This window comes from Pristiophorus japonicus, chromosome 10 (assembly GCF_044704955.1).
Source record: "Pristiophorus japonicus isolate sPriJap1 chromosome 10, sPriJap1.hap1, whole genome shotgun sequence".
Taxonomy (NCBI): domain Eukaryota; kingdom Metazoa; phylum Chordata; class Chondrichthyes; family Pristiophoridae; genus Pristiophorus; species Pristiophorus japonicus.
The window spans coordinates 100,610,027-100,624,939 of NC_091986.1; the positions used below are offsets into that span (position 1 = coordinate 100,610,027).

The following is a 14,913-nucleotide window of genomic DNA, read 5'->3' on the forward strand; positions in this document are numbered from 1 at the left end:
GTTTTTCTGTCCATTTAAAAAGTTTGCTCAAATCTGTGCTTCAGTAGTGAGCTGAATGCTCCTTTGAGGTCCATTCTATATTCTATATTCAAAAGGGAGTTAGATGAAGTCCTTACTACTCGGGGGATCAAGGGTTATGGCGAGAAAGCAGGAAGGGGGTACTGAAGTTTCATGTTCAGCCATGAACTCATTGAATGGCGGTGCAGGCTAGAAGGGCTGAATGGCCTGCTCCTGCACCTATTTTCTATGTTTCTATGTTTCTATGTCCAATACATTAGCAATATGGGGCTTAATTTTGGCCAGGAGTTGCTCCATTTTTTTTGGAGTAACCTTTATCTGGCGTAACTTAAAAATCCCAAGTTTCCCCAATCAATTTGCACCAGCGTAACTCACTTCGTTACATTTTTTTAGGTTAGTTTTTTTTTCTCAAAAGGGGCGTTACCAGCCACCTATGCCATTTCTGCCCATTTAGGCAACTTTGGCCACTTCATTTCTACTTAGGCCAGCGTATGTGGCCACTAGAGAAAACCCTTGCAGAGAATTAAAGAAATCGGCGCAGGTAAGTACATCGGAGGCCATTTGGCCTGGGCTAGGGGCCGGAAGTGGAGAGGACCTGCACTTAAACCTACCAAGCCTTACCCTTAGCAATGTTTGCAAACAAAAACTACTAACAATTCTAATAAGAAATAAAAAATTGAAGTCCGATCTTCATCTTCAAACTGCAATTCACCTTTCTGCACTCAGTCCAGGAAGGCCACTCGGCCTGGGCTAGGGGCGGGACAACGCACCGGAGACCACTTGGCCAGGGCTAGGGGCGGGACAACGCACCGGAGGCCACTCGGCCTGGGCTAGGGGAGGGACAACGCACCGGGAGGCCACTCGGCCAGGGCTAGGGGCGGGCATGAGAACTGATAGTGCTTCTGCCTGTCGTTGATTTTTATCAGTTCTCCTGCCCGTCCCTAGCCCAACAAAGGAGGCAGAATTTATGAGATAGTGGCAGTGTGAGGAGAAACAGCACAAGGCTGACGAGAGGGAGGAAGAACATCGCCACGCTCTCAAACTGACAGAGAGACCTACATCAATTGGGACTGTTGTTGCATACTCGCAGTCCTATTGCGCATGCGCAGACATCACGAATCACCACTGCGCATGTGCAAACGTCCCACCACATTTTCCAGCGCAGAATGACTGGCCACGCTGCGCAACTGCAGTGAAGAGGACAGACAGCAGCCAAAGTTCCAACATTTTTTTTTTGGCGGATCTGGGAACGTACGTAAGCGGCGCAACGCAGGTAAGTGCACCGAAAAACAGGCTCGTCCACAATTGAGCCTTTGGATTGCAAGGCAAACTCCATGGCATGATGTATTTTTCTTAATGAAATTATAGTAATTGAACATCACGGCATTTCTCACTGATTCCGAGAGTTTAAATGGATTTATTAGCAAAATGCTACCTTTTTTAATGCGATGCAGTGGGATTAATATTGTATGTTATGGATACTGCTACAGTACTTGGAGAAATAATTTTTTTTGAGATTGAAGATGGTTGTGTAACAATGCAACAATTGTCTTTGAACATATTCAAAATGAATCCCTACAATAAAAGTGTATCCCAAAAATGATCTGTCTATAGTGACTGTCTTCCTCCTCAGCAATAAATAAATTCAGATTTGAATCCACAAGACGCTAGGATTATAATCACTTCATCTTCCCTGCAGGTGATATCATGGATACATCCAGAGAGTCAAGCAACAATTACTCGCTGCAGTCAGCCTCTGGTTGGTATGAGTGGCAAACGCAGCAAAGACGACGAAAAATATCTCCAAATTATAATGGATTCCAATGCACAGTCTCATAAAATCGTTATCTTTGATGCTAGGCCCAGTGTTAATGCTGTGGCTAACAAGGTAATATTTACACTTTAATTTATTTTGAGCTAAACATATATATTTTCTCAGGCTCTACTAATTGAGAACTGTTTGTATTTTTGAATTTTATCTTTTTATCAGAGTACTGACTGAATATTGTCTGAGGGTCACAGTCCAAGCAGTGACTCAAAGACCAGGATATTGGTAAACGCATAGTAGGCAATGCTCAGTGTGATACATCACCATCGGACGTTGGACACAAGTCTTTTAAAGAGGCATTTAAAATATTTTGCAGTCCCTTTCAAATAGATAAAACTGTTCTCACCTGCTGGGTGAATAATCTACTTTATTGATGTTGGATGGAATTATTTTAGCACAATTAGATAAATATTCACTCGTTTTTTTTAAGAAAGTAATTCAATTAATTCTAGAAGACAAAGTTTAAAAATACAAGTGCAAAGAGACGAAGAAGATTAAAAAAAGAAATGTAAAGAATCAAGAAGCGATATTAAATTAAATGGGGTAATGACCCGATGAAGAGTAAAGGAACATGAAACTTTAAACAGGAGGTTACTAGTGAAATGGAAGACAGTAAAAAGATGAAGTTTTAAAGGATAAGATGGGAAAAGTAACAAAGATTTTTGTATGAAAGAAAATAGCTCAAATGTAAGAAAATACTGTTGAAGTAAAAGAATTGGGAAGTAAATTATGGGACCAAAAAATCTCTACGGTACCTTTTTAATGTAGTAAGATGTCCCACGGTTATTTATGGGAGGATGAAAGGATTTTGAACACAGCTGCGACAGAATTAGGAATGGTGACCGAAGGTGAGATCAAAGAAAGGAAATTTTGAGGAGACTTTTGAAAGTGGGAAGAGTGGGAGCAAGGTAGAGGGGTCAAGGAACAGAATTCGAAAAATATAAAGACTTAATGGACTGGCACTGAATAGAGCAAAGGGAGGATGGATGCAAAGAGGCAGATGAGCACAAAGAACAGATTACGATGTAGGGCTGCAAGAAGCTGCAGATATAATATGGGGCAAACCTTTGTAGACCAGGATAAGGATTTTCAATTAATGCACAGGGGCAACAGGAGATCATCATGGGTAGGACTGATAGGTGAGTGAACTTTAGTATAGGATGAAATTGAAGTGGCAGAGTTTTGGATGAGTTGGATTTTATGCAGGCTGGAACTATGGAAGCTTTAAGGAAAGCATTGGAGAAGTCAAGCCTAAAGGTGGTGAGGGATTAGATAAGAGTTTGTGTCGGTGGATTTGAGATAGGGATAAAAAAATATATTTTGGAGGTTGACGTAGGCGTGATGGATAGGGTGTGGGCTTTGAAGCTCAGCTTGGGTCAAACAGGACACTGAGGCTACACACCATCAGGTTCAGGCTGAGCAAGCAGCCATGGTCGGGATAGAATTGGATTACGCAGTGGTGTTATTTTGGCTAGATTGGTTTTGCTAACGTTAAAATAGAGAACATTCTGGCTCATCAGTGACTTAACTTTGGAACAGTACAGTGACGGCAAGTTTGGTGACAGAGGGCTAAGTCCTGGGTATTATCAACAGACAATCAGAAGCTGATCCCATGCTCTTAAGGATAATATAGAATCCTAGAAATTTACAGCACGGAAGGAGGCCATTTTGGCCCATCGTGTCCCCGCCGACTGACAGAGCTATCCAGCCTAATCCCACTTTCCAGCTCTTGGTCCGTAGCCTTGTAGGTTACGGCACTTCAAGTGCATATCCAAGTACTTTTTAAAAGTGATGAGGGTTTCTGCCTCTACCACCCTCTGGGTGAAAAAAATTCCCCTCAAATCCCCTCTAAACCTCCTATCAATTACTTTAAATCTGTGCCCCCTGGTTGTTGATCCTCTGCTAAGGGAAATAGGTCCTTCCGATCCACTCTATCTAGGACCTTCATAATTTTATACACCTCAATAAGGTCTCCCGTCAGCCTCCTCTGTTCCAAAGAATACAAACCCAGCCTATCCAATCTTACCTCATAGCTAAAAATTCTCCAGTCCAGGCAACATCCTCGTAAATCTCCTCTGTACTCTCTCCAGTGCAATCACATCTTTCCTGTAATGTGGTGACCAGAACTGCACACAGTACTCTAGCTGTGGACTAACTAATGTTTTGTACAGTTCAAACATAACCTCGCTGCTCTTGTATTGTATGCCTCGGCTAATAAAGGCAAGTATTCCGTATGCCATCTTAAGCACCTTATCTACCTGGCCTGCTACCTTCAGTGATCTATGGACATGCACTCCAAGGTCTCTTTGTTCCTCCACACATCTCAGTGTCCTACCATTTAATGCCTTGTTAGCCCTCCCCAAATGCATTACGCCACACTTCTCTGGATTGAATTCCATTTGCCACTGTTCTGCCCACATGACCAATTCATTGATATCTTCCTGCAGTCTACAGCTTTCTTCATTATCAACCACAGCCAATTTTAGTATCATCTGCAAACTTCTTAATCATACCCCCTACATCCAAGTCTAAACCATTGATATATACCATAAAAAGCAAGGGACCCAGTACTGAGCCCTGTGGGAACTCCCCAGGAAACAGCCTTCCAGTCACAAAAACACCCATCAACCATTACCATTTGCTTCCTGCCTCCGAGCCAATTTTGGATCCAACTTGCCACTTTGCCCTGGATCCCATGGGCTTTTACTTTTGTGACCAGTCTGCCATGTGGGACCTCATCAAAAGCCTTGCTAAATTCATATACACTACATCGAACGCATTACCCTTATCGACCCTCCTTGTTACCACCTCAAAAAATTCAATCAAGTTCGTCAGACATGACCTTCCCTTAACAAATCCATGCTGACTGTCCCCGATTAATCCGTGTCTTTCCAAATGAAGATTTATCCTATTCCTCAGAATTTTTTCCAATAATTTTCCCACCACCGAGGTTAGGCTGACTGGCCTGTAATAAATCGGTCTATCCCTTTCTCCCTTTTTAAACAAAGGTACAATGTTTGCAGTCCTCCAGCACCACACCTGTAGCCAGAGAGGATTGGAAAATGATGATCAGAGCCTCTGCTATTTCCTCTTTTGTTTCTCTTAACAGGCTGGGATACATTTCATCCAGGCTTGGGGATTTATCCACTTTCAAAGCTGCCAACCCTCTTAATACTTCCTCTCTCACTATGTTTATTTAATATCATTGAGAGGAAGCATTTAGACCATATTCAAATTAATTCTATGGACGGATACATTGTGATAAAGCCAAAAAACATCTTTTAGACAACATTAATTATCAAAAATGTTATCTTTCTAATGTTTATTGCTTAAATTAAAAGGTTTTGGGGATAAATCGTGTTTTCAATTGGTTGCATTCAATTTCCCTGAGGATATGTGGTTATATTTTATTTGCAGTATTATGTTCATAGTATTAATTTAGTCAGTATTTACTGGAATAAGAATACAGTCTTTACATATCAAATACAGTTTGGGGATTATGTTTGTGTTGGTGAGCTTCCTGGTGATCTTTACCTTTTGACACTGACACAAATGGCTTGATTAGCTGATAAATGTACGGAGTGACTATTTGTCTCCTGATGCATGCGCAGAAGCGAGAGTTAGGACACACAGTCTCCGATTCCGTGCCACTCCGCACCCCCTCCCCCCCCCCCGCCCCCCCCGCCCACAACCCCCAGTGCAATTTACTAACCCTTTTCTGCGTGTGCGTTGGAACTGGCCCCGAACACCACATTGCCTGCTGAGCTCCCCGCTGGGCCTCTGAGCCACGAGCTCCCCGCTGGGCTGTTTGGGGAGGCGGGGTGGGGCGGTGTGGTGAGGGAGAGAGTCTGGTTTGGGGAGGGGAGAGAGAGAGAGAGAGAGAGAGAGAGCCTGTTTGGGGGGTGGGGGGGGGCGGGGGAAGGGAACTCGGGGAAGACTTCTTCCAGCCCTCTTTACACCCACACTCGACATTGTTGGACTGGATGAAATCCAGAAGTCACGACACTGACACTTCATACTCAATAAACCTGTTAACAATCTGCACACACTGTCCCATCTATGGTGGGGACATGGCGGGTAAGGTCATGCACTTACGCTTGGCTAAGGGACTTCAGCTGGGGGAGGGATGCATTTGCACTGGGGTAAGAGGGATGCACTTGCTCTGGGGTAAGGAGGGACTTCGGCTGTAGGAGGCAGCACCTGTGTTGGGGTAAGGGACTTTGCCTGTGGGATGCAGCACATGTGCTGGAATAAGGGTGTTCAGCTAGGGAAGGGATGCACTTATAGAAACATAGAAAATAGGTGCAGGAGTAGGCCATTCGGCCCTTCTAGCCTGCACCGCCATTCAATGAGTTCATGGCTGAACATGAAACTTCAGTACCCCATTCCTGCTTTCTCGCCATACCCCTTGATTCCCCCTAGTAGTAAGGACCTCATCTAACTCCTTTTTGAATATATTTAGTGAATTGGCCTCAACAACTTTCTGTGGTAGAGAATTCCACAGGTTCACCACTCTCTGGGTGAAGAAGTTCCTCCGCATCTCGGTCCTAAATGGCTTACCCCTTATCCTTAGACTGTGACCTCTGGTTCTGGACTTCCCCAACATTGGGAACATTCTTCCTGCATCTAACCTGTCTAACCCCGTCAGAATTTTAAATGTTTCCATGAGGTCCCCTCTCATTCTTCTGAACTCCAGTGAATACAAGCCCAGTTGATCCAGTTTTTCTTGATAGGTCAGTCCCGCCATCCCGGGAATCAGTCTGGTGAACCTTCGCTGCACTCCCTCAATAGCAAGAATGTCCTTCCTCAGGTTAGGAGACCAAAACTGTACACAATACTCCAGGTGTGGCCTCACCAATGCCCTGTACAACTGTAGCAACACCTCCCTGCCCCTGTACTCAAATCCCCTTGCTATGAAGGCCAACATGCCATTTGCTTTCTTAACCGCCTGCTGCACCTGCATGCCTAACTTCAATGTCTGATGTACCATGACACCCAGGTCTCTTTGCACCTCCCCTTTTCCTAATCTGTCACCATTCAGATAATAGTCTGTCTCTCTGTTTTTACCACCAAAGTGGATAACCTCACATTTATCCACATTATACTTCATCTGCCATGCATTTGCCCACTCACCTAACCTATCCAAGTCGCTCTGCAGCCTCACAGCATCCTCCTCGCAGCTCACACTGCCACCCAACTTAGTGTCATCCGCAAATTTGGAGATACTACATTTAATCCCCTCATCTAAATCATTAATGTACAGTGTAAACAGCTGGGGCCCCAGCACAGAACCTTGCGGTACCCCACTAGTCACTGCCTGCCATTCTGAAAAGTCCCCATTTACTCCTACTCTTTGCTTCCTGTCTGACAACCAGTTCTCAATCCATGTCAGTACACTACCCCCAATCCCATGTGCTCTAACTTTGCACATCAATCTCTTGTGTGGGACCTTGTCGAACGCCTTCTGAAAGTCCAAATATACCACATCAACTGGTTCTCCCTTATCCACTCTACTGGAAACATCCTCAAAAAATTCCAGAAGATTTGTCAAGCATGATTTCCCTTTCACAAATCCATGCTGACTTGGACCTATCATGTCACCTCTTTCCAAATGCACTGCTATGACATCCTTAATAATTGATTCCATCATTTTACCCACTACCGATGTCAGGCTGACCGGTCTATAATTCCCTGTTTTCTCTCTCCCTCCTTTTTTAAAAAGTGGGGTTACATTGGCTACCCTCCACTCCATAGGAACTGATCCAGAGTCAATGGAATGTTGGAAAATGACTGTCAACGCATCCACTATTTCCAAAGCCACCTCCTTAGGTACTCTGGGATGCAGTCCATCAGGCCCTGGGGATTTATTGGCCTTCAATCCCATCAATTTCCCCCACACAATTTCCAGGCTAATAAGGATTTCCCTCAGTTCCTCCTCCTTACTAGACCCCCCGACCCCTTTTATAACCGGAAGGTTGTTCGTGTCCTCCTTCGTGAATACCGAACCAAAGTACTTGTTCAATTGGTCCGCCATTTCTTTGTTCCCCGTTATGACTTCCCCTGAATCTGACTGCAGGGGACCTACGTTTGTCTTTACTAACCTTTTTCTCTTTACATATCTATAGAAACTTTTGCAATCTGTCTTAATGTTCCCTGCAAGCTTCTTCTCATACTCCATTTTCCCTGCCCTAATCAAACCCTTTGTCCTCCTCTGCTGAGTTCTAAATTTCTCCCTGTCCCCAGGTTCGCTGCTATTTCTGGCCAATTTGTATGTCACTTCCTTGGCTTTAATACTATCCCTGATTTCCCTTGATAGCCACGGTTGAGCCACCTTCCCTTTTTTATTTTTATGCCAGACAGGAATGTACAATTGTTGTAGTTCATCCATGCGGTCTCTAAATGTCTGCCATTGCCCATCCACAGTCAACCCCTTAAGTATCATTCGCCAATCCATCCCAGCCAATTCACGCCTCATACCTTCAAAGTTAGCCTTCTTTAAGTTCTGGACCATGGTCTCTGAATTAACTGTTTCATTCTCCATCCCAATGCAGAATTCCACCATATTATGGTCACTCTTCCCCAAGGGGCCTCGCACAACGAGATTGCTAATTAATCCTCTCTCATTACATAACACCCAGTCTAAGATGGCCTCCCCCCTAGTTGGTTCCTCGACATATTGGTCTAAAAAACCATCCCTTATGCACTCCAGAAAATCTTCCTCCACCGTATTGCTTCCAGTTTGGTTAGCCCAATCTATGTGCATATTAAAGTCACCCATTATAACTGCTGCACCTTTATTGCACGCACCCCTAATTTCATGTTTGATGCCCTCCCCAACATCACTACTACTGTTTGGAGGTCTGTACACAACTCCCACTAACGTTTTTTGCCCTTTGGTGTTCTGCAGCTCTACCCATATAGATTCCACATCATCCAAGCTAATGTCCTTCCTAACTATTGCCTTAATCTCCTCCTTAACCAGCAATGCTACCCCACCTCCTTTTCCTTTTATTCTATCCTTCCTGAATGTTGAATACCCCTGGATGTTGAGTTCCCAGCCCTGATCATCCTGGAGCCACGTCTCCGTAATCCCAATCACATCATATTTGTTAACATCTATTTGCACAGTTAATTCATCCACCTTATTGCGGATACTCCTTGCATTAAGACACAAAGCCTTTAGGCTTGTTTTTTTAACACCCTCTGTCCTTTTAGAATTTTGCTGTACAATGGCCCTTTTTGTTCTTTGCCTTGGGTTTCTCTGCCCTCCACTTTTCCTCATCTCCTTTCTGTCTTTTGTTTTTGCCTCCTTTTTGTTTCCCTCTATCTCCCTGCATTGGTTCCCATCCCCCTGCCATATTAGTTTAACTCCTCCCCAACAGCACTAGCAAACACTCCCCCGAGGACATTGGTTCCGATTCTGCCAGAACCGGTTCCAATGCCCCAAGAATTTGAATCCCTCCCTGCTGCACCATTGCTCAAGCCACGTATTCATCTGAGCTATCCTGCGATTCCTACTCTGACTAGCACGTGGCACTGGTAGCAATCCCGAGATTACTACTTTTGAGGTCCTACTTTTTAATTTAGCTCCTAGCTCCTTAAATTCATTTCGTAGGAACTCATCCCTTTTTTTAACCAATGTCATTGGTACCAACGTGCACCACGACAACTGGCTGTTCTCCCTCCCTTTTTAGAATGTCCTGCACCCGCTCCGAGACATCCTTGACCCTTGCACCAGGGAGGCAACATACCATCCTGGAGTCTCGGTTGCGGCCGCAGAAACGCCTATCTATTCCCCTTACAATTGAATCCCCTATCACTATCGCTCGCCCACTCTTTTTCCTGCCCTCCTGTGCAACAGAGCCAGCCACGGTGCCATGAATTTGGCTGCTGCTGCCCGCTCCTGATGAGTCATCCCCCTCAACAGCACTCAAAGCAGTGTATCTGTTTTGCAGTGGGATGACCACAGGGGACCCCTGCACTACCTTCCTTGCACTACTCTTCCTGCTGGTCTTCCATTCCCTCGCTGGCTGGACCCTTCTCCTGCGGTAAGACCAACTCGCTACACGTGATACTCACGTCATTCTCAGCATCTTGGATGCTCCAGAGTGAATCCACCTTCAGCTCCAACTCCGCAACGCGGACCGTCAGTAGCCGGAGGTGGACACACTTCCCGCACATGTAGTCGTCAGGGACACTGGTGTTGTCCCCGTGTTCCCACATGGTACAGGAGGAGCATATCACATGACCGAGCTGTCCTGCCATGACTTAACCCTTAGATACACTTAAATTGCCGACAACAATGTTAAAAGTTACTGACTAATAAAGAAAAAGAAAAACTACTCACCAATCAGCAGCCAATCACTTACCACGTTGGCTGTGACGTCACCTTTTGATTTCTTTCTACTTCTTTTTTGACTTCTCTCAGCTGGAGCTGCACAAGTACGCCTCTCTCGACTCCCGCCTCTCTCGACGCTCCCCGGACTGCTGAGCCTTTTATAGGCCGCTGCCTCTCTCGACTCCCGCCTCTCTCGACGCTCCCCGGACTGCTGAGCCTTTTATAGGCCGCTGCCTCTCTCGACTCCCGCGTCTCTCGACGCTCCCCGGACTGCTGAGCCTTTTATAGGCCGCTGCCTCTCTCGACGCTCCCCGGACTGCTGAGCCTTTTATAGGCCGCTGCCTCTCTCGACTCCCGCCTCTCTCGACGCTCCCCGGACTGCTGAGCCTTTTATAGGCCGCTGCCTCTCTCGACTCCCGCCTCTCTCGACGCTCCCCGGACTGCTGAGCCTTTTATAGGCCGCTGCCTCTCTCGACTCCCGCCTCTCTCGACGCTCCCCGGACTGCTGAGCCTTTTATAGGCCGCTGCCTCTCTCGACTCCTGCCTCTCTCGACGCTCCCCGGACTGCTGAGCCTTTTATAGGCCGCTGCCTCTCTCGACGCTCCCCGGACTGCTGAGCCTTTTATAGGCCGCTGCGCCTCTCGACTCCCGCGTCTCTCGACGCTCCCCGGACTGCTGAGCCTTTTATAGGCCGCTGCCTCTCTCGACTCCCGCGTCTCTCGACGTTCCCCGGACTGCTGAGCCTTTTATAGGCCGCTGCCTCTCTCGACTCCCGCCTCTCTCGACGCTCCCCGGACTGCTGAGCCTTTTATAGGCCGCTGCCTCTCTCGACTCCCGCGTCTCTTGACGCTCCCCGGACTGCTGAGCCTTTTATAGGCCGCTGCCTCTCTCGACTCCCGCGTCTCTCGACGCTCCCCGGACTGCTGAGCCTTTTATAGGCCGCTGCCTCTCTCGACTCCCGCGTCTCTCGATGCTCCCCGGACTGGGGTAATGGACTTCAGCTGGAACTTGGTGGCTTTAGGGGAGATCTATCCTCTGGCTTCTAAAGTCAAAATGGATCGAGTTACAAATTGGAAAGTCACTCAGAACTTGGGCAGGGCGGTTCCAGTTACACATTCCAGAGGAACTTCAGGGTGTGGCTTATCCTCCAAGGGGACCAATCAGCAATAGGTCATGCGAAAATGGAGAGCCAATCAGAGATGGCTGCCTTTCATTTAGTACAAATAGATGCAGCCATAAATGTACCCAATGTCATTGTTGCTTCTTGACAATGTTACTCTCCTCAGACCAGCAGCATTAATGTGTGGTGCTGGATCCTGCAGAGGAGTGTAGCAGCGGCTCGCAAGGGCTGCAGATGTCCTTCAAACTGTATAATGAGTACCCTTCCATTCAAGACATAGCTAGGTTAGAAAATGACACCTGCATCATCAAAAGAATGGTTCTGGCCGTTGAAGCTCGAGACGTCAATGCATTCATGTTTAATTCTTGTCGTCGATTGAATATTGGAAATACTGTAATTTACAAATATGGGACTGTTTTGCTTGAATTATATTTTGTTTTGCTCAGGCAAAGGGAGGTGGCTATGAGAGTGAAGATGCCTATCAAAATGCAGAGCTTGTCTTCCTTGATATCCATAATATCCATGTAATGAGGGAATCCTTACGGAAATTGAAGGAGATAGTTTACCCCAACATTGAAGAATCCCATTGGTTATCCAATTTAGAATCAACACACTGGTTGGAACACATAAAAGTAAGTTTGAGGACTCCAATATAATAAAGTTGTCAGGACACTAAGATTACGCATTGTCAGTACAACCTGATCTAGTAGCCAGGGTGTGAGATGCAATTGAGGGTTAAGGTGCAGAGCTTCTAGCAATCTTGAGCTGGAAAAAGTTCTGGCATAGATTGGGCTAACCAAACTGGTAGCAATATGGTGGAGGAGGATTTCCTGGAGTGCATTCGGGATGGTTTTCTCGACCAATATGTCGAGGAACCAACTGGAGAGCTGGCCATCTGAGACTGGATGATGTGTAATGAGAAAGGACTAATTAGCAATCATGTTGTGTGAGGCCCCTTGGGGAAGAGTGACCATAATATGGTAGAATTCTTTATCAAGATGGAGCGTGACACAGTTAATTCAGAGACAAGAGTCCTGAACTTGAGGAAAGGTAAGGTAACTTCGATGGTATGAGATGTGAATTGGCTAGAATCGACTGGCGAGTGATACTTAAACGGTTGACAATGGATAGGCAAAGGCAGATATTTAAAGATCACATGGATGAACTTCAACAATTGTATATCCCCGTCTGGAGTAAAAATAAAATGGGGAAGGTGGCTCAACCGTGGCTAACAAGGGAAATTAGGGATAGTGTTAAATCCAAGGAAGAGGCATATAAATTGGCCAGAAAAAGTAGCAAACCTGAGGACTGGGAGGAATTTAGAATTCAGCAGAGGACAAAGGGTTTAATTAGGAGGGGGAAAATATAGAGTATGAGAGAAAGCTTGCTGGGAACACAAAAACTGATTGCAAAGGCTTCTATAAATATGTGAAGAGAAAAAGATTAGTGAAGATAAACTTAGGTCCCTTGCAGTCAGAATCAGGTGAATTTATAATGGGGAACAAAGAAATGGCAGACCAATTGAAGAAATACTTTGGTTCTGTCTTCATGAAGGAAGACACAAATAACCTTCCGGAAATACTAGGGGACCGAGGGTCTAGTGAGAAGGAGGAACTGAAAGAAATCCTTATTAGTCAGGAAATTGTGTTAGGGACATTGATGGGATTGAAGGCCGATAAATCCCCAGGGCCTGATGGTCTGCATCCCAGAGTATTTAAGGAAGTGGCCCTAGAAATAGTGGATGCATTGGTGATCATTTTCCAACAGTCTATCGACTCTGGATCAGTTCCTATGGACTGGAGAGAAGTTAATGTAACACCACTTTTTAAAAAAAGGAGGGAGAGAGAAAACGGGGAATTATAGACCGGTTAGCCTGACATCGGTATTGGGAAAATGTTGGAATCAATTATTAAAGATGAAATAACAGCGCATTTGGAAAGCAGTGACAGGATCGGTTCAAGTCAGCATGGATTTATGAAAGGGAAATCATGCTTGACAAATCTTCTGGAATTTTTTGAGGATGTAACTAGTAGAGTGGACAAGGGAGAACCAGTGTATGTGGTGTATTTGGACTTTCAAAAGGCTTTTGGCAAGGTCCCACACAAGAGATTGGTGTGCAAAATTAAAGCACATGGTATTGGGGGTAATGTATTGACGTGGATAGAGAATTGGTTGGCAGACAGGAAGCAGAGAGTAGGGATAAATGGGTCCTTTTCAGAATGGCAGGCAGTAACTAGTGGGGTGCCGCAGGGCTCAGTGCTGGGACCCCAGCTATTTACAATATGCATTAATGATTTAGGTGAAGGAATTGAGTGTAATATCTCCAAGTTTGCAGATGACACTAAACTGGATGGCGGTGTGAGCTGTGAGGAGGATGCCAAGAGGCTGCAGGGTGACTTGGACAGGTTAGGTGAGTGGGCAAATGCATGGCAGATGCAGTATAATGTGGATAAATGTGCAGTTATCCACTTTGGTGGCAAAAACATGAAGGCAGAATATCTGAATGGCGACAGATTAGGAAAAGGCGAGGTGCAATGAGACCTGGGTGTCATGGTACATCAGTCATTGAAAGTTGGCATGCAGTACAGCAGGCGGTGAAGAGGGCAAATGGCATGTTGGTCTTCATAGCTAAGGGATTTGAGTATAGGAGCAGGGAGATCTTACTGCAGCTGTACAGGGCCTTGGTGAGGCCTCACCTGGAATATTGTGTTCAGTTTTGGTCTCCTAATCTGAGGAAGGACATTCTTGCTATTGAGGGAGTGCAGTGAAGGTTCACCAGACTGATTCCCGGGATGGCAGGACTGACATATAAGGAGAGACTGGATTGACTGGGCCTGTATTCACTGGAGTTTAGAAGAATGAGAGGGGATCTCATATAAAATTCCGACGGGACTGGACAGGTTAGATGCAGGAAGAATGTTCCCGATGTTGGGGAAGTCCAGAACCAGGGGTCACAGTCTAATAAGGGGTAAGCCATTTAGGACTGAGATGAGGAGAAACTTCTTCACTCAGAGAGTTGTTAACCTGTGGAATTCTCTACCGCAGAGAGCTGTTGATGCCGGTTCGTTGGATTATATTCAAGAGGGAGTTAGATATGGCCCTAATGGGATATGGAGAGAAAGCAGGAAAGGGGTACTGAGGTGAATGATCAGCTATGATCTTATTGAATGGTGGTGCAGGCTCGAAGGGCCGAATGGTCTACTCCTGCACCTATTTTTTATGTTTCTATCGACTTCTGGGCTTTATCCACTCAATGTGCCATCCTCGGGTGACACAGAATGCTTTCAACAACAGTGGAAGAGCTTATTTGTTCTTAAAACCGAATTCACATTTTGCCAATATTTTTGACTTGTATACACAGCTATGTTACTTTAGTTTTCTGTCAGTTTTATTTTGTACTATGCAGTGTCACCATAACTCAATATTAACCTCATTGTACTTTGTTGTCCACAACTCATTGGAATCAAGAGTACTGAAGCTAATTGTTAGAAATTGATCAAAAGTGGTCTGTCTCTGTACATTGGCACTTTGTAAAATTAGCAAATTGAAGTGTAGCAGCATAATGAAGGATGAGTGCAATATCTGCTGTGTTTTTTAAATTACATGAAG

The 14,913-nt window shown here is 45.4% G+C and overlaps 1 protein-coding gene across 4 annotated transcripts in view; it reads left to right on the forward strand.

Annotated features, from left to right (window-relative positions):
• Positions 1 to 14,913, forward strand: part of mtmr2 (myotubularin related protein 2) — a 168,486-nt gene that overhangs the window by 107,189 nt on the left and 46,384 nt on the right. For all 4 annotated transcript variants that reach the window (XM_070891948.1, XM_070891949.1, XM_070891950.1 and 1 more), the window contains exons 9-10: positions 1,718 to 1,906; positions 11,751 to 11,936. In XM_070891948.1, coding sequence (XP_070748049.1) covers positions 1,718 to 1,906; positions 11,751 to 11,936 — 375 coding nt within the window. The remainder of the gene's footprint in view (positions 1 to 1,717; positions 1,907 to 11,750; positions 11,937 to 14,913) is intronic.